The sequence below is a fragment of the Choloepus didactylus genome, chromosome 1 (genome assembly GCF_015220235.1).
Source record: "Choloepus didactylus isolate mChoDid1 chromosome 1, mChoDid1.pri, whole genome shotgun sequence".
Taxonomy (NCBI): Eukaryota; Metazoa; Chordata; class Mammalia; order Pilosa; family Megalonychidae; genus Choloepus; species Choloepus didactylus.
This window is the reverse complement of record NC_051307.1, coordinates 239955765-239983234: the sequence shown is the minus strand read 5'-3', so window position 1 is coordinate 239983234 and position 27470 is coordinate 239955765. Positions and strand designations below refer to the sequence as shown.

Here is a 27470-nt window from a genome sequence, read left to right as displayed (position 1 = left end):
AACACCATGCAATTTTTTAAAAGAGTGAGGTTCTTCTGATATCCATGTATATAGTAAGAGGAAAAAACAAGTAGCAAAATAACAGGCACAGTGCAAACTCCCTTTTGAAAAGACAAAATATGCTTTACAGGCATATATTTGAAAACAAAGCCTGAAAGGATAAATTATTTATAATGGCTATCTTTGGGGAGGAGGAAAGAGGGAAGGGCTAAGAGGTTTTATATACACTTATTTGAATTTTTTTTCAAGACGTACATAGTATCTTTGTTTAAAAAAATTAAGCCTTCTGAAATATTTAAAAATAGATATATTAGTAGAGGCATAATATTTTTTCCCAGAAGGACTCAAACTGCTGGCAGTTGCTAACTTTGGAGAGACGTACAGGAGTGGTGGCTTTTACTTTCACTTTGAACCTCTCTGGACTTTCTGAATTTTCTAACTTTTTACAAGTTAAAAATCTTTTTAAAAATGTCTACAGGGATTATCTAGGAAAAGGGATTATGAGCCATTTTAATTTTCTTTATATATTTCTATACATAAATATCTAATAAATATTAAAAATTAACTTGGAGGGACCCTCCCGTTCAGGATGGCGGAATAAGACACTTCAGGACTCCATCCTCCAACAGAAGCTTTAAATAAACCAGGAAGAACTGGCAGAAACATCTTTCTAAATCCTCCAGAAAACACCTAAAGGATTGCAGTAACCGGTGGGCACAGAATCAAGAAAAGAGCTACTTAAAGCAGTAGGACCTCATGGCACCTGGCTGGCTCTTCCCCCATCCCCTCACCGGCTTGTCACCGAGCTGGATTACCCAGTGGGGATCCCTGTCCTGGTTCCAGAGGGAGCAGAGTGACCCCCACGTGCGTCCTGGGAGCATGTACATCCAACCCAATCTGCCTGGGGGTGGACTGGGGGACTCGCCGTCCCAGAACTTGCCATTCATGTAGAAGGTAGCTCATGGAACTCTCCTACAGAACACTGTGGGAAAGCAGTCAAGTCATGCTGCCCAGGGCAAGGGATTGCTGGCTGTAGAAAACAGAGTGCACTGCCAGGGATCACGAGTAAACTGTTTCCTAGGGGGAATTCCTAGGTCCACTCCTGCAAGCCCAAGACAAGAAAGGGTCAGGAGGCCCCTATGCTTTGGCCTGCAGCTATTCTCCAAACTTGTGAGCCCAGAGGGAGAGCACTTACAGAGGTCAATCTGCAAAGACTGGGAAAGGTGTTTTCTGCTTTCCTCCCTGCCTGTCCCCTTAGCTCCTGCCAATCAAGGAGAGGTCTGTCATAATACTAACTGGATACAAGCTTATTTGATGTTATTGAAATATCAAAATGTCTAGGTTTCCAAAAGATTACAAAACATACAAACAAACAAGAAGCAATGGCCCAGGCAAAGGAGAGGATTAAAGCATTAGAAACCATCAATGAATAGGGCCAGACCTGGGAACATACCAAAGACTTTTTAAAAAATGGTTCTAAAGATGCTCAAAGAGCTAAAGGAAAACAAGGACAAAGAACTAAAGGAAATATGGAAAACAATGGGTGAACACAATGAGAATATCAATACAGTCAGAAATTATGAAAAGGAACCAAACAGAGCTCAAGGCTACAGTAACAGAAATTAAAAATTCCCTAGAGAAGTTCAACAGCAGATTGGCTCTGGCAGATGAAAGAATCAGAGAACTTGAAGACAACTGAAATCATTCATTCTGAGAAGACAAAAGAATGAAGAAAAGTGAACAGAGCCTGAGGAACCTGTATATCAACTGTAAACATTGTGGGAGTCCCATAAGGAGAAGAAAGGGGAAGAGAAAATATTCAAGGAAATAATGGCTGAAAACTTCCCAAATTTAACAAAAGACATAAATATACACATACAAGACATTCCACAAACTCCAAACAGAATAAACTCAAATAGACCCATGCCACAGCATATTATAATCAAAATGTCGAATGCCAAAAATAAAGAGAAAAATATGAAAGCCACAAAAAAAAAGAAGCAATGTGTCACATAGAAGGGAGCCTCTGCGAAATTAAATAATTTCTCATCAGAAATCACAGAGACAAGAAGGCAATGTAACGGTTCATTTAAATTGCTGAAAGCAAAAATTGTCGGTCAAGAATTCTGTATCCGGCAAAACTGCCCTTCAAAAATAAGGGAGAGAGTAAGACATTCTCAGATAAACAAAAGCTGAGGGAATTCATCACCACTAGACCAGCTTTTAAGAGATGCTAAAGAGAGTTCTGCAGGTTGAAAGGAAAGAACAATAGACAATAGATTGAAGCCGTAAAGAAGAAATAAATATATACGGATAATGACATGGGTAAATATAAATTCCAGTATGACTGCAATTTTTTTACACTCCACTTTTTACTTCTTACAGGAGCTCAAAGGCAAATGTATAAAATGTAATGATAAATCAATGGTTTCAGACTCAATGTATAAGCACATAATTTGTGACAAGAACTACATAAAGGTGGGGGGACAGAGGGGTACAGGAACATAGTTTGTGTGTACTACCGAGGTTAAACTGGTATCAAAGTAAAGGAGATTGTTACAGATTTAAAATGTTAAATTTAAGCCCAATGGTAACTACAAAGAAAATATCAAAGAACATGTAAGCTCATGGAAACAGAAATTAAGAATACAGGTTGCCAGGGAGAATAGGGAGTTAATGCATGATGGGGACAGGGTTTCTGTTTGGGGAGATGGCAAAGTTTTAGTAATGGAAGGTGGTAGGGTACTGCAATATTATGAATGTAATTATACTATTGAATGGCATGTGGGAACAATTGAGATGATAAAGTTTATGCTGTATATGCATTCCCACATTAAAAAAAAGAAAAAAGAGCAACTAAAGAGACAATGCAAATCCAATACATGATCTGGACAGGATCTATCAAGGGAGGAAAGCTCAAAAGGACATTATTGGGACATACAAAAAAACCATAAGCTTTATAATGTTAAGTTTTCTTGATTATAACTAAACTTCACATGGTTACTCAAGTGACTTTCCTTGGTCACAGGAAATGTACATGGCAATATTAAAGGCTCAAGAAGCATGATGTATACAACCTACACTTCAGAGTTCAGAAAATGGATTGATAAATAGATGGATAGCTAGAATGATATGGCAATGTAACAAAATGTTAAAATCAGTGGATCTGGGTATGTGGGGGGATAAGGGTTATGTTGCAGTTCTCTGTTTGGGGCTTGTATTATTTTTGTAAATGTCCTGTAAGTTTGAAAGTATTTCAAAATAAATTTTCTTTCTAATAAATTAAACTTGATGGCTCCCTGAGCCTGTAGGATACAGCCCCAACTTCCCCCAGTACCCTCCTCTCTGAAAACCACCACCTCCTGCAATCTTAGCCCATCAACCCTCTTACACACTGACACTGGAACATCGTATTTCCCATGTTTGCAATACCCTTGCCCCAGTCCCATTTTACGCTTGTTAAATTCCTATTCATCCTTTAAGGTCCAACAGCCTTTCCTTGAGTACTTCCCTACCTGTGCCGGTAGAACCAGCTGCCCTTCTTTTTGCCCACCCCCCAGGCAGGGTATAAGACAACAGAGAAAGATTTCAGCTAACCAAAGAGCACCTGCACCCACTAAAATAGGTAAATGTATTCACTTCTAGCCAACTGCTGCCACTTGTGAGTACAGACCCAAAGTTAAAGATGCCAATTTTTCAAGTGAAACCAGAAATCTAGAATTTAGTACATTTTTCATTCATTTAACAAATATTTATTGAGCACTTACTATGTGCCAGAAGACACTGTTCTGGAGCTGGGGATTTAGCAGTGTTTGTATTTTAAAAACACAAAAACACCTGCCTCCTAGAGCTTATATTGTACTTGGTGATACAGGGTGGGGGAAAAAACAGAGGAAAAGCATGTCAAACAAGTGAAAAAATACATTAGACAGTTAAAAATACCAGGGAGAAAAATAAAAAAGGAAAGAGCAATAGGAAATGGGGATGGGGGGCGGGAATTACTCAAGTCTAGAGTTCAAGGTAGAGCTTTGCACCGGAGGCATGAATTTTTAATGTGAATTTTCCAAAATTTTAAATACTATGAGGACCTAGAGGGCCACATTCAGTCCATGGACCACCAGTTTGTTAACTTTGGTAGAGAAGACCAGGACTGTACTTAGGAAAACAGAAGGCTCAGAGAGTTAGGAATATAATAACATACCTTATATTTACACACTGATTCACAATTTACAAAGCTGCCACAGCTGTCACCCCCCTTTTATGGCTTCTAAGTGGCAGAACACAGATTCAAACTCAGGTACCTGCTAACATCATGGAACCAAGGAAGATGAAGTGAGAAAGTGACAAATAGTTCAAATATAGTGGAGGTCAAAGAACATGAGGACCCAGTAAAGGCCTTAAAATGGATCAAGGTCACTGGTAACCCTGAAGAAGTTTCAACAGTTGAGAGGAAGCTATTAAAGGTAAACATTAGGCAGAACATGCAACAGACAGACAAACCACCTGGTTTCAAACAAGAGCTTGTGTTTTCCCTGACAGCAATGCTTGGTAAACTGTGTGTGTTTGAAGGCAAGAGGCAAAGATAAAGTGGAGAAGTTGTTCCAGCCTTCATCACCGCTACCCTGAACAATTTCAACAGCTCCCTGCCTATTCCCTCCCATCCTTTCTCTGCAGTGTTTCAGTTCTAACGTGTAAATACAACCATGTGTCACACCTTTGCTTAAAACTCACCAATGGCTCTGCATTTGCCTACAGAATAAATTCCAAACTCTGAGGCAGAACATTAGAAGCTGGCTCCGATCCTCCTCTCCAGTAAGTGTGGAGAAATTGAAGAAACGTGCTGGAGAAGAGGAGGGAAAGCAGTGCCCCAAGCACTCGAGGCAAGCAGAGCTGTCACTCCACATTTCGTGGCCTTTGGGGTGACACACATTGTTCTCTCTGCCCGAAATGCCCTCTTGTCCTCCTTGTCCGTGAGAATTCAAACATCACCTCTTCTGCGAGGACTTTCCCTGATGGTTAGTCTTTCATTCCTCTGACACTCGGGTACTTCAAAAATCCCTGTTAAAGCTCTCCGCCTACTGAAACACAACGAGTGATTTTTAAATCCGTCAACCACTGGCTTATTTTCCTTTGAACCTCCAGCCCCTAGCATGGACTTCCACCCAAGCACTGGACAGCTGCCAAGCGAAGATGCAGGAAAAGGGATCCTATGTGAAAGCCCTAGCATTTGAGAGCCAACATATACAATCTTTTTTTACCGTGTCTAGACTGTCTCATCCCACAGAGAGCTCCTCAAGGGAAGGACCTTGCCTCCATCTCTACATCCCTCACATCTAATGCTGGGCTAGAACACAGCAGGTGTCACAAAGCAGCAGTGTTTCTACTGGCTTTAAGGTCAGACTGATCTGGAAATGCATCGCATCACATCACATCTCTGCCACTAACAAATACTATGGCCTTGCTCAAGTCTCAATCTCATTTCCCCAGTGCCTAACACATAGTAGGTGCACGAGTATTTGTTAACCAATACATAAAGCAGAGCTACAACTACCTACTTCACAGGACTTTCAGAAGGATTATATGAGTTCACAAACCAAACACTGAGAATTCTGTTTGATCAAGGCCTAGCATATCATAAATACTCACATTTTTCCTTCTATTCATCCTTCCCTAAATTGAATGTAGAAATTTTGATGTCATAGTAAAGACTAAATAAAGTAGATGAAGGTGCTCACAACAGACATATTTAACTTCCTCAATAAAAAGTGAACTAAGATCTTTGGCTAACATCTGAATCTGAGAAAACCTCTCAAACAATTGTCCTGGAGTTAAGAAGGAACAAGCAATGTGCAGCTAGCCAGCAAGACTCCACAGGGGTTCCAAAATGCCCAATCTAACATCCTCCCCTCTGAATATTCTGTGATCTGGCACAGAGACCTCAAATCCCTTTGCTAAAGGCTGGATACAAAAACAAGGGAGCACCACTCAAAGCAGGCATGAAAGGCACGGTATATAGATGATAGGAGAGTGGTCAGGGGAGCTTGGAAGAACCTGGGGGAGAGCATGTCCTTTCTTTGTGAGTGTACGCTCAGCTGTTCTTGCTGATAGAATAATAAAGTTCACAGGTGAATGCAGGAAAAGAAGAGGTGCAGATTGAGGGGACAGGTGAGATAGGCATTTTATAATTAATCAAGAGGCATAATGAGTAAAACACTGTACCTTGTTTTCTAAGTAACACACACTTTAAGGAGACTTTAGCAATGCTAGAAATGGACAATGAGGATTGATAATACCAGTATCCTCATATTCCATCCTCACTCAATGTGAGTGATCTTTCTAAAATGCATTCTGCCTTCACTTTGTGCAGAAACCGGCATTAACTCTCCAATGGCTGAGAGTAAAATCTAAATTCCCTTGGCTAATAAAACCTCCTGTCATCTGCCCCCTACCTAGCTCACCAGCCTCCATGCTTGGCTCTTTGCTCCATCATATCACTCTGTAGGGGAGTCAGGCAATTTCTTTTCCAGCACTCCCACCAGACTCCTTATGGACAGGACCATGTCTTTTCCACCTCATGGCTCCAAGACCCAACAGAGTGGTTGGCACACAATAACCCTCCAATGCTTACTGAATAAAAGTAAGGCAATGGTGAAACCCAAAGACTTCTGTAAAGCAGAACTGGTCTACTCTTCACTCCGTGGAAAACCATTAAGCTGGGCTCTGGCAATACAAGACCCCTGAGGCCTTAATGAGAAAAAGATGGGTCCATCCTAGAACCAGACCCACTCAGATTAGAGGTCTCAACCTCAGATTGAGTCCCAGCCTGTAAAAAAGCCTGCACTCCGGATGCAGCACACCTGGAAGACTATGCAAAATAGATTTGTCTCTTTCCATCCCAGTCTTCACTCCATCTATAAGTTTGTTTCATCAATATTATTTTACTCTGTCCCCAAATCCACTGATATTATATCAAGGATTATTGACTATATCAAGTTGTATAAGCAAAGCTCCATATTTATCTGATTTACATTTGAATCACATGCAATCTTCTTTTGCCAAATAGAGAGCTTTTTAACTCACCATTATTGTGATTTAAAAAACAAAGTTCAAGTGCTCATACATGAGTTCTCACTGTGAAGTACAAACTGAAAAAATATGGGACACTTAGCCTGGGGTACCCCAAGATAAACAGCCATATACAGCCTCATTTCTTAGCTGTACGAAAGAAATTACTGTACTTAAAGACTTAAGAAAAACAAACCCACTTTCCTTAGGGCTTGTTTTTATTATGTTTTCCATACAACTCTCTCTAGGGGCAGCCCATCTCACCCCAAATAAGACTTTTCCTCCACTCCTCCAAGTGAACAACTCCCGTTACCTTTTAAAGTCCAGAGTTCCAAAACACAGAACACAAATGCCAAGAGGGAGGTTACCTTTCTCTGACATGTTACTGGAGGATCCCAAGCACCTAGAGCACTAGCTGGCACAAACTAGGCCTTCAATAAATTATTTGTTCCAAGCCTGATTGAACGGCTGTTGAAATCTATCTCCTCTGTGAAGCACTTCCCAGCCTGCCCTCGAATACTCATCAAAACTCCTACAGGAGTATGTTTTCAGACAAGAATTAAATGTCTGACCTCCAAAACAACCCCTCCACAAACCCCAACGGGGCAGGAACCATAGCTTGGATGAAAAGCCACACCAAGACCGAAATTCTTAATCCTTGGTTCTATAATTCCGAGTGGTTCAAAGCACAAAGGCACAATTCCTTAAATTCACAATTAAAACATAATACCTCTGGGTCTCCTGAGCATGCCACCAACCTACTGTAATGATTCTCCAACCTGACTGCAAAGGACAATTACCTACAGACCTTTTAAAACTCTGGCTCCCCAGAACACACCTCAGTCCAATTAAAAGTTTCCCTGGGGTGGGAGCCAGGTACAAGTATTTGAAAGTTTTCAAGATAGTTCCAACGTGCTGCTAATTTTGAAAACTACCTCTCTACCGAACTTCAGGCCACTCGCAGCCAACTGCTTGGTCTACACCTGAGTCTCCTTCAATCAACATTCCCTTGTCCCCAACCTCCCAAGCCACATGGAAGCGGTTTCACCAGGGGCTGCAACCACCTACCTTAAGGCTGCAGGCTTCCTCCTCTAGAGAAGCCATTTCTTCAAGAGAGGGGCTGGCAGAACGCAGAGGGGATCCCAGGGACGAAAGGAAACCCCGAGTGCTCTGGATCACACAGCCTTTGGAGGCGGCCCCGCCCACACCTGGGCCTGAGGAATGGGAGGAGGAGGAGGAGGAAGGGGAGGAATTTCTGCGGCGGGATGAGCCCCAGGACAACCTCGACGTGCAGGCCACATTGTCCTCCTTCTGGGCTTTCAGGCGCTTGGGGCTGCTGGCCCCTCCTGAGCGCGACGCAGAGCTATGAGCTGGCCGGCTGGAGGGGGCCACATCACTGGGCTCCCGGGGACAGCTGCGTTTGCTGGGGCACCCTTCCGAAGTGCTGCTCCAGTGGTACTTGACCTTGCGCCGCTCCGACGCCATGGGAACCTGCAAGGAAAAGTGAGGGGCCTGGAATCCAACACCACCCTCCCTGGCTGCCCCATCCTCGGGCTCCCGCCGCCACCCCGTGGCCCCCGGGGGAGGGCAAGCCAGAAGGTCAGAGCCAGAGGCTGGCCTCACTGACCTTCCCCCTTTCTTTCCACTGCCCATCACAGTTCTCAGTGTTCCCGAGATGCCAAAGCCCTTCCACTCAGCGTGTGATTCCAAAGCGCTTTGGAGCAGTCGAAATGATCCAAGATAAACTGAAGGCTCCGGCTCGTTTTCCAAGCCCACAACGTGCTTCCGAGATTGCCAAATGTTCCACTTTGCAAGGCGCTACTTCGGAGATGTCAAAGCGCTTCCGGGATTACAAAGCGCTCCGGAGCTAACAAAGCGCTGAGAAAGACTACACGGCGCTACAGGGACCGCACATGGCGCCCGGAACCGAGGCCCCTGGGCCGGGTGCGCGGCCGGGAGGCCCGGGCCGCCAAGAGCGGGCCGGAGGGCAGGGCCGACGGGGCGCGGCAGCCCCCTCAGCTCCCGCCGCCCCGCCGCCCAGCCCTGGGCCAGAAGGAGCCCGGGCCGCCCGTCGGGAGGCCACGACGCCCCCGTCCGCCGCGTCAAGGCAGCTCCCGGCCCGCCCCTTCCGTCCCTAACGCCACGGCCCACACCACGGGCCCGCTGCCCCCGCAAGCCAGACGTGCCAGCCCGCCCGCCAGCTCGCTTGCTCGCCGCCCGGCCCAGTCCTGCGGCCCCAGCCAGGCCTCCGCGCGAGCTGAGATCACACCGGCCTCCGCCGCTCCCGCCCCCGGAACGAGCCCTGCGGCCCGCAGCCCAGCGAGCAGCGGGGCGGGGCCTGCGCCAAACGGAGGACGCCCATTGCTCGCAGCGGTAGGGGGCGGGACTCCGAGCAAGACGGAGCTCGCCTCTTGGTCAGGAGGCTTGGAGGCGGGACCCTACGCCTTACGAAACTCGTCCATTGGTCGGAAGCTAGGCGGGGCGGGGCTACTCACGCGGGCCCAAACAGCGCGAAGCTAAAGCCGGGAGGCTGTTCGGCTTGGCTCTATATGGGGGTGGGGGTCTCCGCGGACCAGGTATCCCGAAGGCTGCTACTTCTGCGCAGCGTGGCATTTACCCAGGCACCTTCGGAACCGGATGCGCTAGTCGAACCCACAGCAAACCCAGTGCTAAGCAGCAGCATTACCCCATTTTACAGAGCAGGAAACTGTGGCTTAAAGAGGGCGAGTGACACACCCAGAAGGTGGTAGTGTTGGATTTAGAAATTAGAAGCCACGGAAAAAAAAAAGAAACTAGGCAAAAATGTAAAATATGCGCCCGCCAAACTATTGAAGTCAAAAGACAAGGTACAAACTTAGAAAAATATTTGCACTACATAACAAAAGGCGATGTCCTCACTCCATAAAACTCTTACAAGTTAATAAAATAATTAGGTATGAAAATGGACAAAGAAAATGAACCAAGAGTGCACAGAAACAAATTACCAAAGGCTCTTAAACATATAAAAAGGTGGCTCCACCTCATTTAAAAAGTACAAATAAAATTATAATTTTTCACTCATTTGATAGGCAGTGATCAAAAAGCATTGATAGTATATTATGTGGCTGAGGATGTGAAGAAATGCACTCCCATATATCACTGATGGATGCTTAAACTAGTACAACCTGTTTGAAAGGCAGCAGTGATTGTAGAAGCGGAAATGAAAACAGCCACAATGTCCATCAATAGGGGCTGATTATATAAATTAGACTAACCATACAATGGAATACAAGGCAAAAAGAAGGAAGTCATCTATAAGTACTGTTGAAAACAATAGCCAAAAAAAAAAAAAAAAAATGCTTCAGAACAGCCTGAATGAAATATGCTGTGTGTAACATAAAAAAGGAGGTAGGAGTGGAGTCCCAAGATAAATACGTGGGGTTTTTTTCATGCCTGAGGATATAAACAGTGTGTGTTTTTAAACAGTTTTATTGAGATATAATTTACATATCATAAAGTTCACCCATTTAAAATATACAATTCAATGATTTTGAGTATGTTTGGAGTTGTGCAACCATTACCATAATCCAATTTTAGAACATTTTCATCATCCCAAAAAGAAATCTTGTACCCATTAACAGTCTCTTCCCACTCCTAGGCAACCACTAATCTAGTTTCTGTCCCCACAGATTTGCTTATTCTGGACATTTCATAAAAATGGAATCATATAATACACGACTGTCTTCTTTTACTTAGCCTGTTTTCAATAATCATCCATGTTGAAGCATGTATCAGTACTTCATTTTTTTTTTTTGAGATCCACAATAAGAACACTTTATTCTGTGACTCAGTAAACAAATTCTTGTATAAATGAAAAGCTTCACAAAACACCACTTAACCACAATTACACATAATGAAATCTGACATTTCCTATTTTAGTATTCAGTAAATTGATTTTATACCCCACTAATGGGTTACAACCCAAAAATAGATTTGATGGGAAAAAGTCAGTATTGTGGAAAAAAGAGAGGTCAGAGGTCCTAGATTTGGGCAATGCTGGGTTACCAAGGCACATGGGTTTCTTTACCAAAAGATTACTATATAAAATATTAGACTGCATTGGCTATCACACTAACTGTATGGTAACAACCTTGGACTACATTCTTTCTAAACCAGAGGACCTTTTTACTTCCCTTGTTAGTAAGAAGGGAGGTAGGTAGTGGGGAGTTGGAGACCTTCTCACAGGTTGAAAAGACAAAAAAGATTTTGGCCACTTGAGGGGACAAGAGCCCCAACTCTGCAAGCAGAAGCAGGATCTCGGGGGTCTCCGGCTCAGCGCTGGTACAACTGATTATGCCAGCCGTGTGCAGGTCCCTCCACAGGGAAGTTTCCAGAAGCAGATCTCAGTTGTCATAGAATATCAGTGATTTCTTTGTTCCATTGAAATAGCAGCGGAAAATGTCCAGTAGTTGTTTGTGATGAATCCTCAGGCACTAAGCTGATCACAGGTAGGTAAAGCTGTCAACAGCCTAGGTCTCCAAAAACGTCTCCATCAGGTAAGGGATGAGGTCTGCATGGATGGCGTAGCTTGAATTCACCTGCAGAGGCTTCTGGTCCAAACTAGGTCTGAGGCCTGTCCTCTTTCTCAGGACCCTCAGGGACCAGCACACCTGATCCAGCAGCATCCTGGAGTCATGGATGTCTGAGGGACGGAAGATGTAGCCCAGGTCCCACCCTTGTAGCACCAAGAGGAAGCTCAGGTTCCAGCAGGAGGTGACTCTTCATCGTGTTCACAATGAAACCACAGGATGAGAGCCCGGTGCAGGCATGGCATTGGAAGCCTTTGATCACATACACAGTCATAGGCAACGAAGTTCCCACCCTGACGGGAATCATTCAGGAGGCTCAGGGTGGAGGCAAGGACTTGGCAGGAGAGTCCTTGTCAGCCCTGGGGGGCTTTGTGCTGGCTCAGGCCTTCCCAGAGCTCCTGAGTGAAGAGAAATCCCCCCACCCCCATCCCTCACAGCAGCCGGGGAGGGGAGAGATCCAACACATGCCAGGCCTTGTTTGGGCATTTGCCACACTAGCTCATTGAATCCCTACAGACCAGAGCTCAAGACAAGGGGTGTAGACCACTGTCCACCTGGATGGGAGCCCAGCCCGGCTATGCTGCATATCAGTACAAAGCTATCCTTGCTGGGGGGCTGTTAAATGTTTTCACCAGGAAGGATCTGCCCTTGGCCCTGATGAGAACCCTATGAAATAGTTACTTTCTATTCTCCCCATTGTGTAGATAAGGAAACAGAGGTTCAGAGTAACTCCCTGCACAGAAATTCATCTGGACACACAAAAAAATTACAAGGTATCAGCTGACTTTACAAAGGTATTTTTTATTTAAAAAATAAAAAGAAATAAAGAAATATAACTATAGAATTATTTTTAAATAAGATGCTTTTCTCAGTGAATTTAAATAGAATTTGTTTCACAAAAAGATTTGCAACATGACTTTTCAGAAATATATTCATTACATAAATGCAAGGTACCTATATGTCTGATGCTTTTTTACTTTTTATAAGACAGGACAAGTGCATTTTCGAAGTCCTTCTATGGTCACTGTCTTACCTGTTCCTTCCAAAAGCCCAGGGAAGGAGGCTGAGTTGGTGTCCTTTTACATACAAGAAAACAGAGGTTCCCCAAATTAAGCAATTCACCTAATTAGCAGCAAAATCCAACATGAAATTCTAGTTCTCCTGATTCCTTATCCAGCCATAAATAACACATTCTCAAAATAAAAGCTCCGTTAAAAACATTAGCATTAGTGGAAGGGGAGGATAAAGTTGCTCAGTAAGCACTCAATAAATATCTGTGGGTTGCTGGATTTCCAACAGAGGAAGCTGAAACCTTAGAAAGCCCTTTGCCAGGTATCTGGCAACTGTAAAACCTGAGACCCTGAGAGGTGAGTTGAGAATTGCATTCTGACACAAGTTGAAAATCTTTCAGTGCATAGAAGTTTGCAAAGGGTTCTTACCAAATATGACCTGGAGATCTTAACTTTGGAAAATGCTGAAGTTGCAGCATGTGGTCAGTTGTTAAGAGGTGAGAGCTGGGTAGCAGGGCATCTGCTAGGGTGGTCATGGAATGAAACAGGCCCCCAGAACCACAAAATTACTCACATCCTGGGGCCCCTGGACCCAGATTTCCCCTTCAGTCTGTTTCCTCTAGTCCACAGCTCTGACTGACAAATCCCGGAAAGGAAGTAGACCTTGTGGACTTTCTGCTTCTAAAAGCCAAGGTCTCTTCTCCTTTTTCTCACTTTGGTGAAATGGAAGTTTCTCTCTCCCAGAAAAGCTGGAGATGTTTGGCTTATGTATTTCCTGGGAGATTTTGGATTCTGACTCACAACTTTTTCTTGATTTGTCTCTGTCTTTCCAATTAAGGACAAGGGCCTTCAGCTTGGCCTTGGGCATCAAGGGCCAAAAAGCTCAATGCTGTCCAGTTTCTCCTCTTTGTAGAGCAGGATATTCTCCATCAGTTTCCTTTTGGCCTCATTGATTTCAATTTTCCAGGAAGTCTCTGTAGCTGACATGAAATGGAAAGTAAAAAAAAGCTACTTGAACAAAAGGCATTTGGAAATAGTTACTATCATCATAATTCTTAGAAAGTCAGATTTGGTCAGAGTCTCTCACTTAAAACAGATTTCTGAATCAGGCCCCGAGTGTACTGAGCAATTTCACTACTTCTGCCTTCACAAGGGAAATCCTGCAACCCACCCACCACCCACCTTTCCAGGGGAGGGGCTTCCATGCTCCTGCCCATAAGGGGGGAGTTTGGGAGTGAATGCTTTCAGCCTGTCTTTTTACTCTTTCCTTTCTCCTCCCTACGGAAGGAGGACCAATAGGAGTGGTCAGAGCCTGGGACCATTTACTAGAGAGTGGGAACACTGAATTAAATTCTTAATTTTTATTTCAGAACAAAGTCTGGAACATTTGGACCCAACTGACAGAGAGGGAACATATCTTTTAAAAGTAGCTGGCAAAGACACACAAAAAAGAGATACTGTATCTTACCACTAATGTGAACTCTGAAAAATGTAAAGTAAGTGTCCTATATTGTAGAATGTAGGGGACCTAGAGATAGACAGCAACTAGAGAAGGGGGAATGATAATCAAATAAGAACAGATAAGATATTGAGGGTAATCCTAATGATATGGAAATATTCAGGAATGACTGGTTTGTTAATTTTCTTGGAGTATCGTAGGAACATATTGGAAGCAATGTCATTTTAGGTTAGTTGTTTTTCTTATTCCTTTGTTTTGTTTTATTTGAAATAGTTTTTTTTTTAATTTTTTATAAAGTTTTAAAAAAAGCTATTTTTTTTACTCTAGCTGCTTTTAAGATATTCTCATTGTCTTTGGTTTTCAACAGTTTTACTATGCCATGCTTAATAAAACCAAATGTGTGGAAAAGAAAAAAAAGTGACTGGCTAGGTTTGTGTTATGGTATGAGGGTGCAGAGGCTGGCAGGCACAGATAATGCAGGGCCTTGCTGGTCCCTGAGGAAACGTGACTTTATCCTAACTGCCAAAGGGAGCCACTGAAGGGTTTTAAATAAGGAGTGGCATGATCTATGTTTTTCAAAACCACTCTGGCTGCCACCAGGAGAAAGAACTAGCCAGGGGCTTGAGTGGACTAGAGAAGACACAAAAGACTTCTGCAATCATCCCAGCAAGGGAGGACAGTAGCTTAGACTAGGTGTGCCAGTGGAAAGAAGCCGACGGGATGATGAGATGTTTAGGAAGTAATGGATAGGACCGGGTGATGGAGTGGATGTGGGCTGGGGGAGAGCAAGGAAGGGCAGGAAGTGTCAAGGATGACTCCTGGGTTTCTTTGTACAACCAGCTGGTCGGTGAAAGGCTGAATAGATGGAAGGAATAAATATTAGGGACGCACAAACGAGCGTGTGTAAAAACTCAGACCCCCCCACGCTTACCATCCTGGGGAGGCGCTGCACAGGCGCAGGCCTCAGAAGAGGAGGAGGAGGCAGCCCCCATCTCCCCGCTGGCCCAAGACTTTCCTTCTCCGTCCTCTGGAGGGGGAGGAGAGGAGGCAGCCCCCGCCCAGCGTGGCCCCCTCGCGAGGATGGAAGTGTCGACGTCATCCGTTTCTTCCGGGGTGTTGGAGGAAGCGCCTGAGCCCTCCGAGAGCCCACTCCAAGGGGGCACCGTCTCCTGGCCCCTGAGCCGCTCTTCCACAGCGGCCACAGAGGTACACACCTTGGGGAGGGGAGAGACAAGAAATCAAAATTCCGAAACCTGATCTCCCAGGCCTGGGTAGAGAGGGACGCTGAAGGAATCGCACGTGGCTTTGTCTATAAGAAGAGCAGACTCCGTTTTCCAAGGGATCTGATCCCCGCCCCCGTAAAGGAGAGCACATACCCAAGATCGGCCAATCACAGTACCCCATTCCTCTGACCATAACGATTGGTCCAGATTTGGGCACGTGCCCGAAGTAGGCCAATCAGAATCTTTCCCTAGGATTCTTCCCAAGCCACCCCCCACCCCCCAGAGTTTATTAGGAAGAGACCACGCTTTCCTTTCTGGTGGCAGAGCCAGACAGTCTACCTCACACAGAAAATCCATTTGCAGTAGGAGAAAATAAAGCCCACACACAGAATAAAGTAGAGGCAAGAGAGAAATGCAGACACAAAGACACACAGAGTTGCTTTTTATAGTGTTTGAATCCCTGGGTCTAGCTGCCATGAAACCAGAGCAATGTTTTGTCTTCTCTGCTGTTTGGCCAAATGAGACAGTGAATTCATTCATTCATTCATTCACTCACTTATTCACTCACTCACTCATTCTTATTCTTATTCATTCTCTCTCTATGAATTTGAGTTGAGTTTCTATCACTACAACCAGAAATGCCCTAAGGAACATAGATATTACCCTTGGGGAGTTTTCTGGTTAGGGAGGTTAGGAAAATTAGAGGGAAATAGGAAAGGAATGTTCTTTCTTTATACACACACACATACACACACACAGAGCATGCATATACATACCTTTAATAACAACAACAAATCTTATTTGCCCAGTGCAAATTTACAAAGCATATTTCACATACAATGCACAATGAGTTATGATATTTTATAGATAAAAACATAAAAGATCAGAGATTTAAATTCCCTGCCTAAGGCCACCTGGCCACTGAGTGGCAGAGCTGATCACTGTACCCAGGCCTGCTTGCCTTCAAGTCCATGACCCAGATGATCTCTCATTTTCTTAGCTTGGTTGTGAAATACTATAGGTAAGGTCTATTTTTTTATTCCTCTTTGAATACGTAAAGTTGCCCCATCCCCTTTATTCTATGTGGCAAGCTCCTCCTCATCCTTCAAAGCCCAATTCAAATGTTACCACCTGAGATAAGCTTTCACAGTAGATGCCCATTAAATATCTGCCAAGGTAAAGACTACATTAACCAGCCTCCCTTGTGTTTAGGCATGAGAAAAAGTGATCTGTGCATTTCCAGGTCATGACCTTAAAAGGAATGGGGTGTATCCTCCTCTTCCTTTTCCCCCCTTCTCAGTGGTTGAGATGGCCTGAGCTAGAACAGCCATCTTGGACCCAGAAATGGAAGCCACACAGTAAGGAGAATAGAGCAATAATGGAAAGAGCCTGGGTTCCCAATATTGTGGTGCTCCCACATCAGCTCTTGACTCTCCACATTCAAATTGTTAAACTAAAGGGAATAAACTTCTATCTTCTTGAAACTGTTTTGGAGTTTCATTCATTATAGCAGCTTAGCCTATATCTGAACTACTACACTGAACAAATGAATAGATTGAATAAAGGGATAAAGGCCTGAATGAAAGAATAAGTGGTTGCAGGAGAGAGATCTTTTTAAAACATAAGTCTGATTATATGATTATGTCCTGCCCCTACTGAAAACCTTTAGTGACTTCCCAAAAATCCTTACTGGGCCTACAAAGCCCCCTGTCGATGGGGTCCTTCCTTATCAGCCTCATCACAAGCCTCTTTACCCCATGAACTGTTCTAGCCACACTGACCTTCTTACAGGCACTTGAACATACCAGACTCTCTCTCATCCCAGATCATTTGCATGAGCTGTTTGTTCTGCTTGTATTGCTTTTGTCTGCTTAAACATCACTTCTGTAGGAAGTCCTCCAGGGTAGGGTCCCCGTCATAAACTATCCTAAGCACTCATCACCCAATTACTGTACAATGTCTGTGACCTCCAGGAAAGTGGAACTGAGTCTGCCCACAGCCCAGCACACAACTGCGAATGAATGACTAACACCTAGCATTGGGGCCCTTTGGAGAAGAGCCCAGACTTCAAATGATGACTCAGGTCTCCAGCTCCTGCCCCATCACAGGGCAAGATGGCCAGCACAAGGCTGAACCAGGAGTCCAGACAAAGGGGCCATGGTCCCAGCTCTGACAGAAACTCACTCTGAAGCCTCATCTCCTCTCTGGGCTTTAACTCTCCCATCTGTATAAGGGAGACTGGGGCTGCAGCAGTGGTTTTTGAAGGTTTTTTCCAGCTGTCAGAACCTTTCCTCAAGTGAAATCATACTAAGAACCCAATGTAATTATGAGAAATGGAAGTGGGGGTCTCTGGTTGGAGCCAACAACAATCCCTGAGATGCTCCCAAAGAGCCCCTCTCTGCCAGACATGACCTGGGAGTCACTGGCCTAGATCTCAAAGGGCCCTGTTAGGCAGTAACTTTGTCCTTTGAAAGACCTAGCAGTGGTCCTCAAATTTATACCTGTTTCCATGGAAACTATTCTACTTATCAAGCCCATAGGACAACACTGTCTTTCCTGTGGGGTTGCTTTCTGCTGTAGGTGTCTAGCCCATCAACTAAGGAAGCTCCCTTATTCTGGAACCTGGCCCTGCCACCATCCATGTACAGCCAAATCTGTATACTTGGCATCACCCCCCTCACCTTACCTCGCTGACCAAGGGAGGGACACCTGACCCCAGCGAGGGCATTGGGGTTCTCTCTCTGGGAGGTTGTAAGTGGGATAGGGAGACTTAGTCTCCCAGTGGGGGTAAAAGTACAACATGTGAATGGAAGTGGCCATATTCCCTCACCAAGAAGACAGAGGAAAAAGACAAAGGATGCCTAAAGAGAAAAGAGAATAGATAAAGCAGATTCAGAGAAAGCAAGCCAGTTCTGTTGATATCTGGAGGACTGAGCCCAGGGCTCCTTGAGGCCCAGCCACACACCTGCCCTCAGGTTCCTAAGACACCCCATTATCCATATACTTTCTTTTTGAGCCTCAGTGAGCTCTAGTAGATACTTGCAGCCAAACACAGGCCTCGTGTATGAAATCTCGTCTTGGTTAAGGGACAGACTCCTCACAGTTAAGTTAGGCCCTGGTAAGGCAGACCCATCGGCCCCAGAAAGTGAGGCCCAGCGGACAGAGGGCAGGCTGCGTTGGGGACAGCTTGGCCTCAGGCTCACCTCGGCCAGGCTGGCGTTGCGCCTCCGCAGACAGAGGCAGGCAGCTGTGGCAAGGGCCTCAGCACAGTCCGCCGGCAGCCTCCCTGCCCTCTTCTCCAGGTATCTCTGGCAGATCTCCTTCACCATCACCTTCTCCACGCCCGTCTTCCGGGAGCAGGGCGAGCGGGTGCTGCTTGGAATTTCATTGAGGAGTAAATCCTTCTGTGGAAAGAAGAGTCGGAAGAGCCTGTGTGAGCCACAGGGTGGGTGAGGTTCAACCACGGGGTCTTTACCCCCATGACTGCACCAGAGACTAAAAACTTTTTAAAAAGACAAGAGGAGTTTTTTAAAAAAATAAATGCGAAGATTCCAGAAGCAAGTAAAGCATCCGACGACTGAAGTGTTAAATTTCCTACATGCCCAGGACACTCCATAGTACGCCCCTGCCACAAATGCAGTGGCTTTACCTTCCTAGGCCTCCGTGGCCTCATCAGGAAAATGGGGATAAAAAAATACCTCTCAAAGGACTGACATAAACACTGAATGATATAAAACACCTAAAGCATAAAGCTGATACTTGACAAAGAATAAACATTCAGTAGTCTATTAGTGATCAAACTAATAATAATAGCTGGCATTTATACACATGCTGAGCCTTTACATAAATAATAATTTAATCTTATTAACAATTACATGGACAATCTCTTATGATATAAAATAAATATTTTAAAATATACGATCCTGAGATACACACACACACACACACACATATACACATATATACATACCAAACAGGAGGGCTACCACATAAATAATATTATATATATTTTTATAAATTCTGTATTTACATATTGTATATTTTATACTACACAAAAGGCAGGAATAATAGAATATATGTTATATAGATAATAAATATATTTATATATAAATATGTAAGTGTATTTCCATAGTATAAATTATAATATATATTACACACTATATTTCATATATAGTATGTTATTTTTTGCACATTAAAATATGCAAATATGCTACAAATATATTTAATTCTTAATACTACCAGATGATTAAATTCAATGTATTAAATATATAAGGAAATTAATATGTAATAATTGTGTGTATTATTGGTTGATATAATTATAGTGCATTAATCTGTTATATAACTGTATGAAGAACATTTGTATTTGTTTTATATTTATAATATATTTACTTGTATAAATATTATAACATGTATATAAACATTTTTCATACATATTTATGTCATATATAATATTGTATGCTTTAAATATATATTTACAAATTTGTAACTATATATTATAAAAATATATAGTATACTCTTTTATATGCAAATGATATAAAATATGTATATACAAATATTTCAATATATTCTGTATAGAAAAACAAAATCTTACAGTTCTGGGTGTTTGTTTTTAACATCAAGAGTTCCTGATGTTCCATGGTCTTCCCCAGCTGTTGACAAAATCTTGTGACAATCTGACCCCTGCAGCCCTTCTCCATCTCGTCTCCTCCCTATCCCTCCCTGGAATCTGACTTCCTTCTCTTCTTGGAAGCCCCTAAGTGAGTCCTGCCCCAGGGCCTTTGCACTTGCTGGCTCCCCTGCCTCGAACACACCTCCCCCAGGTTTTACCAGGTCCTGATTCCTCACTTCCTTCAGGTCCTGGCTCAGATGTCACCTTCCCCAAGAGGAGTCCCCAACCTAAAATAGCCCTCCCCTCCATCCTTCACTTTGTCCCCTCACCTTACTTCACTTTCCTTTGCAGCAAATCCCACTGCCTGGACTCACACATATTTTTGCTTACTTGAATATCATTTGTTATCCTTCTTTGAAATGAAAGTTCCAGAGGGCAGAAACTTTATCTTGCTCACCACTGTATTCCCATCACCTAGGACAGTGCCTGGCATATAGTAAATGCCTCATAAATGTTTTTACAAATTGTGAATACTAACTTAGTTTTTGGCTATGTTTCAACTTGTCTTTTTTTGTGTGCAATTTTATTATTTTAAAAGAAGTGACTCATTAAATGTGGAGCTAATTTAATTTTCATTGCTTCACACAATTTTTCATATAAATACTTGAATAATTCAGAAAAAAGATTACCAGAGATAATCAGATAGGGATTGTGATATTTGCTTCAAAAACAAAATGGTCCCCACTCTGCCTCAGTTTCCCGAACCAGAAAATGAATTGTCTGAGGATTCAGCAACATCTAAATCCCTGACACCATCAGGAATTCAATACCTGGAGACTAAAGACCTCTAGAAAACAAGGGCTGTACTTCTGACCCTTTTGCACAATCCTCTTATGTGACCCTTGCTTTTTTATATGTTTATCTTTTTAAAAAGTAAAATGGATGTTTAAACATAGTCAATAAATAACAGTAGAAGCCTATTATTTACAGATATGGAGGTTACCACCATCTGCAATAAAATCAGAAACTGTTGACAGCCATTGCTCTGAAAGAACAATTGAAGTAGAAGTTCGCTGTTTTACTCCTCTAATGAAATACGGACCTCATCAAGCCATGGTCATCAAGAGATGCTAAGAACAGCCGGGGAAAGGGAGATGGGGAACTTTATAATAGAAGAACTGGCAACTCCACCTGAACTGAAAGTAAGACAATACGCCATGTGCCTCGTGTTACCAGGCTGTGGGAAGCACACAGCATCACCTACAAAGTGTTCTTGACAAAAGCAGTGAACATGAATCTAATCAGGTCTTGAGATCTAAGTACCAGCAAACAGGAAATCTGAGTTAAATATACCACAAGGTTGTAATCAGCAAAATCCAGAAAGTGCAATAGTCTGTAGGAAAAATGACCCACTTTATGCAAAAATTTATGACATACAGAAAGAAAAACGGGGGAGGGGGTCTGTTGAAGAATGAGAGTCCTGAGAAATACAACCAAAAGCACTATGTGGACTGTTTTTGGATCGGTTTCAAACAAATGAACTTGAAAAAGTCATTTTTGAGACAACTTGGGAAATCTAAACGTGGACTGGGTATTAAATGATATAAAAGAATTAGGAAATAACTACATTTTATGGGTGACATGGCAAAATGTCTGGGATTTGCATTAAACTATACCAGAAAATAAAAGTTTTTTGAGTGCAGAGAACAAAGAAGGAAAGCATAATGTTGATAATTGATGGCACCAGGATGGGTATATATAGGAATTCCTTATATTCTTCTCTCTACTTTTTGCATGTTTGAAGTTTTCTGCAACCTGAAAGGTTTTTAAGATGCTGAGGGACAGCCCAAGTATAAAATGGACAAAAGATATGAAAAGACAGTTCTCTGAAGAGGAAATACAAATGGCCAAGAAACACATGAAAAAATGTTCAGCTTCACTAGCTATTAGAGAGATGCAAATTAAGACCACAATGAGATACCATCTCACACCAATTAGAATTGCTGCCATTAAACAAACAGGAAACTACGAATGCTGGAGGGGATGTGGAGAAATTGGAACTCTTATTCATTGTTGATGGGACTGTATAACGGTTCAGCCACTCTGGAAGTCAGTCTGGCAGTTCCTTAGAAAACTAGATAAAGAGTTACCGTTCCATCCAGCGATTGCACTTCTCGGTTTATACCCGGAAGATCGGAAAGCAGTGACACGAACAGATATCTGCACATCAATGTTCATAGCAGCATTATTCAGAATTGCCAAGAGATGGAAACAACCCAAATGTCCTTCAACAGATGAGTGGATAAATAAAATGTGGTATATACACACGATGGACTACTACACGGCAGTAAGAAGGAACGATCTCGTGAAACATATGACAACATGGATGAACCTTGAAGACATAATGCTGAGCGAAATAAGCCAGGCACAAAAAGAGAAATATTTTATGCTACCACTCATGTGAACATTGAAAAATGTAAAACAAATGGTTTATAATGTCGAATGTAGGGGAACTAGTGATAGAGAGCATTTAAGGAAGGGGGAATGATAACCCAATAAGAGCAGATAAGCTATCGTGGGTAAATTTAACGTTCTGGGAATGCCCAGGAATGACTACGGTCTGTTAATTTCTGCTGGGTATGGTAGGAACAAGTTCACAGAAATGTTGCTATATTAGGTTATTTTCTTGGGGTAGAGTAGGAACTTGTTGGAAGTAAAGTAGTTATCTTAGGTTAGTTGTCTTTTTCTTACTCCCTTGTTATGGTCTCTTTGGAATGTTCTTTTATTGTATGTTTTTTTTTTTAATTATTTTTTTTATTTTTTTTATTTTTCATACAGTTGATTTAAAAAAAAAAAAAAAGTTAAAAAAAAACCAAGGGAAAAAATATGTAGAGCCCCCTTGAGGAGCCTGTGGAGAATGCAGGGGTATTGGCCTACCCCACCTCGATGGTTGCTAACATGACCACAGACATAGGGGACTGGTGGTTTGATGCGTTGAGCTCTCTACCACAGGATTTACCCTTGGGAAGACTGTTGCTGCAAAGGAGAGGCTAGGCCTCCCTATAATTGTGCCTAAGAGCCTCCTCCCGAATGCCTCTTTGTTGCTCAGATGTGGCCCTCTCTCTCTACCTAACCCAACTTGAAAGGTGAAATCACTGCCCTCCCCACTACGTGGGATCAGACACCCAGGGGAGTGAATCTCCCCGGCAATGTGGAATATGACTCCTGGGGAGGAATGTAGACCCGGCATCGTGGGATGGAGAACATCTTCTTGACCAAAAGGGGGATGTGAAAGGAAATGAAATAAGCTTCAGTGGCAGAGAAATTCCAAAAGGAGCCGAGAGGTCACTCTGGTGGGCACTCTTATGCACACTTTAGACAACCCTTTTTAGGTTCTAAAGAATTGGGGTAGCTGGTGGTAGATACCTGAAACTATCAAACTACAACCCAGAACCCATGAATCTCGAAGACAATTGTATAAAAATGTAACTTATGAGGGGTGACAATGGGATTGGGAAAGCCATAAGGACCACACTTCCCTTTGTCTAGTTTATGGATGGATGAGTAGAAAAATAGGGGAAGGAAACAAACAAACAGACAGACAAAGGCACTCTGTTCTTTTTTACTTCAATTGCTCTTTTTCACTTTAATTATTATTCTTGTTATTTTTGTGTGTGTGCTAATGAAGGTGTCAGGGATTGATTAAGGTGATGAATGTACAACTATGTAATGGTACTGTGAACAATTGAATGCACGATTTGTTTTGTATGACTGCGTGGTATGTGAATATATCTCAATAAAATGAAGATTTAAAAAAAAAAAGAAAAGATGCTGAGAATACGTCTGGGAAGAGGAGGAGAGAGACATGGAGTTGCTGCCCTGTCTGGTTGGGTTTTATAAGTCAAGTGTGCATATTGCTTTAATTTAAAATGTTAATTAAATAAAAATTATTACCAAGGCAATATTTTTTGTTAAAATAAATCAGAAGCGGCTAAAGTTTTTTAGTACAAAAGTTCACCTTTCCTTAATTTCCATCCTCCAAAGGTTAGCCCCTGCTAATAGTTTAGATTATATTATTCTAGACTTTCTGCTCTACAGCTACAATCATTTTAGTTATATATTTACTCTCACATAGTAATTATTATAACAGCAAACAATATCCTAAAAAGCTGTCAAAATAATAGTAGTAGCAACAATAATGTTAATAGCAAACACAAAGTGCTTATGATGTTCTATTCACCGTTTTAGGCACGTCCTATTTTTAACCCTCCATAAACCCTAGTAACAGAAATACTATTATTATCCTCAATTTATAGATAAGGAACTATAGTGTCAATTTTTTTATTCTTTCATTTATTTATTACCAAAAATGGGATTATACCATACACTGTTCTAAACTTGCTTTTTTCTCATGGTGGTATTTCCCTGTCAGAACATGTGTGTCTCACTCACTATTTCTTTATAAGAATCTAATGTCAGTCAAACCCTGGAAACAACCCAACATGTTCAGCAACTGGTGAACAGATAAACAAATTGTCTTACAACCATACAATGGAATACTCCTCAGCAATAAAAAAGAATAGTCCATGGATACCCGCAACGACACGGATGAAACTCACAAGCATCATGCTAAGGGAGAAGAGCCAGAAACAAATGCATACATACTCTACCATTCAATTTCTATGAAACTCCAAAAAAAGAGTGGACTTGATGGACAGAAATTAGACCCGCAGAGGCCGGAAGTGGGGTCAGGGGACTGACTGTGCAGTGTTGCAGCCCGAGGGATGATGGGGTGATGGAAACAGTCCATATCTTGATTGTGGCAGTGGCTACACGACTGTGTACAGTTGTCAAAACTCAGTACTTTGTATACCTCAAAAGTGAGAATTTTACTATAGGTAAACTAAATACCTCAATAGAAATGAAAGCATATGTCCATACAGAGACCCACCTACAAAGTCACCTACCAGCTTCATGTGTAAACATCAAAACCTGAAAATACTCCCACTGTCCACGAACATGTGAATGAATGGACAAGCTATGGCATAGCCATACAATGGAACACCACATAGCAACGAAAGAAATGAACCACTGTCATACACAAGAGCATGGATGAATCTCAGAGTAACTACGCTGAGTGAAGAAATCCAGACAAAAAAAGATCACATGCTGTTATGATTTCATTTATGTGACACTCCAGAAAATTTAAACTATTGTATAATGACAAAAAGCAGATCAATGGCTGCCGGGGGGGTGGCAGGAGTTGGGAGGGGCGGGAGGGGAGGACTGCAAAGGAAGAGGTAACTTCTGGGGGTAGAGGATGTGTTCATTATCTGGATTTGGTGACAATTTCACAGATGTATATATATGTCAAAATTTATCAAACCATACACCTTATCCTTGTTATTTTTTGTAACTTCACGGTATCTGATGGTATATGTAAGATTGTATTACAATCTTTAACCACTTCCCAATTGATGGATATTTCACTTGTTTGCAGTGCACTGTAATGAATAATGCTACAAAAACCATCCTTGTTCATCTGCCTTTCCTTACTTGTGAGTGTTTTTCTAGTGTAGATGTGGAATTCCCAGATCAGAGGAGAGGGTACAAGCATTTTAAATTTTGATGGAAATCCCCCAACTGCCCTCAGAAATCACTGTGGCAACTAATGGTCCCCCAACCTGTAAGGAGAGCCCTTTTTCCTCCCACCCTGGACCACAAAGATGTCAGGAAGCTTTCATTCCTGACCCAAATCTCAATTATCCCTTAGATTTCATGTACAGGAAATGATGAGAGACCATAATTAGGTCTAGAAGAAGGGAGAGAAACTAGATTTTTTAAAAATCATATCCTCCATAGTTTTTTTTTCAGGGGGGAACCTCCTAGAAAACATCACAAGCGTCTCAAAAGTCCCCTTCCCCTGTTATACCCACAGAGCCCCAGAGGACCACCGGGAAATACACCTCGTGAAAGCTGTCAGGCGATGAGAAATCACCCCAAACCACCCAAAACCACATCCGATGCCCAGAGCACCTCTTCACAGCATTTGGGGCCCAGGGCCCAGGAAGTTCACCTCAGCGACAAGTCTGCAGAGACTGCTTTTTGTAAGTGGGGAGTGGGCAGGCCAGGGGATGCTTTGAGGGTCCAGTCTCTAAAAAGCTCTGCTCCAACAGACTCGACCTCGAGTCAGAAAATGTGCTCCCCTCTCAAAATGATGAGGAGGCCTAGAACTTGCACAGTACTTGGAACTCTGCAGAAGACGTGGGTTCAAATTCCAGCTCCACCACTTAGCTCACTGGGGGACTTCAGGCAAGTTACTTCACCTTAGCCTCAGTTTTCTTGACTGTAAAATGGGGATGATAATAAAACTGACTAGTACAAGAATTAATGAGTCAAGAGGCAGTTGTTGTGATTAAGAACTCAGGATCTGGAGTCAGGGAGGACTGGGTCCAAATTCTAGCTCTAGCTCTTAATAACTCTGAGATTTTAGGTATTCTCAGAACCTGTTGTCCACATCTGTCAATGAACATGATGACCCCATTGATCACATTAGGGCTGTTTAGAAGATTTAGAAAGATAACGTATGTGAAGTGCCTAACAGAGGGTCAGGTCGGGTTCTTTTTTTTTTTCATTGACATTACATATATAAACGAATGACAGTATTTTATATCTACAAAATGGAAACGATTGTTTTTATTAAAGAAACCTGTTGTTTAAGAGGACTAAGATGAACTTTTACCAGTTTGAGGATACAACCTAACTACTTAGTTGCCTGATCTGTAAAGAAGAAAAGGGTTTTCTGTAAACATTCTAAATTTTATCATGAAAAAGCAATTGTTGGCTGGGTGTTCAGGGGTTAAAGCTATTTCCTTAGCATCTGTAAAATGGGTACAGTGGAGATCCCTGCCCCCCAACCCCACCTGTGTAAGGCCCAAATGTACCACCCAGGCAGCAGTGGCTGGTTCCCTTACCAGGTAAACCGGGTTTCGGTCATTATCCATCGCAGGAATGCCAGTGAGGACCTCGGCTAACACCTGGAGAGAACGCAGAGTCACCACAGGTCAGACGCTAATGCACAACGCCCAGCTCTGCCGCTTGCTAGCAGAGTCACTTAACTTGCCCCCAGAAACACCTCTTCCAGCTAAGGACTCCACCCAACTGCTAGCAGATGATACCAATTAATTGATAGCAAGGCAGGGAGGATGAAATTCAAATGTGTGCCTATATAAATATATATATTACCGTTTTTTAATTCCATTAAAAAACCTATCAGAAGAGCAACTGAAGACACAATGACAATTACAGGCAATATGTGATCCTGGACAAGATCTAATAAAACAAAGGAGGAGGAAAGGATCAAAAGGACCTTCATATTGGGTCATATGAAAAAAATTAGAATATAATTAGGCTATAAGCTTATATCCATGTTAAATTTCTCAAATTTAAAAACTGCACTTAGGTGGTTACACTTAGGTGGTACATTTCCTGAGAACATATCCTTGGTCTCAGGAAATGTACATGGCAGTATTAAGT

At 42.7% G+C, this 27470-nt stretch overlaps 2 protein-coding genes across 6 annotated transcripts in view; both read right to left on the bottom strand.

Annotated features, from left to right (window-relative positions):
- TATDN2 (TatD DNase domain containing 2) overlaps positions 1-9343 on the bottom strand; it is a 38593-nt gene extending 29250 nt beyond the window's left edge. For both annotated transcript variants that reach the window (XR_005211434.1, XM_037801803.1), the window contains exons 1-2: positions 8693-9343; positions 8134-8556 (exon numbers count right to left, since the gene is read on the bottom strand). Coding sequence is in view for 1 of the 2 variants with exons in the window: in XM_037801803.1 (XP_037657731.1) it covers positions 8134-8550 (417 nt within the window). In the remaining variant the exon portion in view is untranslated. The remainder of the gene's footprint in view (positions 1-8133; positions 8557-8692) is intronic.
- Positions 9344-12414: 3071 nt separating this feature from the next.
- Positions 12415-27470, bottom strand: part of IRAK2 (interleukin 1 receptor associated kinase 2) — a 73525-nt gene continuing 58469 nt past the window's right edge. For 2 of the 4 annotated variants that reach the window (XM_037801767.1, XM_037801778.1), the window contains exons 10-13: positions 26909-26971; positions 18529-18729; positions 15034-15316; positions 12415-13623 (exon numbers count right to left, since the gene is read on the bottom strand). In XM_037801767.1, coding sequence (XP_037657695.1) covers positions 13511-13623; positions 15034-15316; positions 18529-18729; positions 26909-26971 — 660 coding nt within the window. In that variant the 3' untranslated portion in view covers positions 12415-13510. The remainder of the gene's footprint in view (positions 13624-15033; positions 15317-18528; positions 18730-26908; positions 26972-27470) is intronic. The other 2 variants (XM_037801794.1, XM_037801786.1) reach the window with 2 other exon arrangements.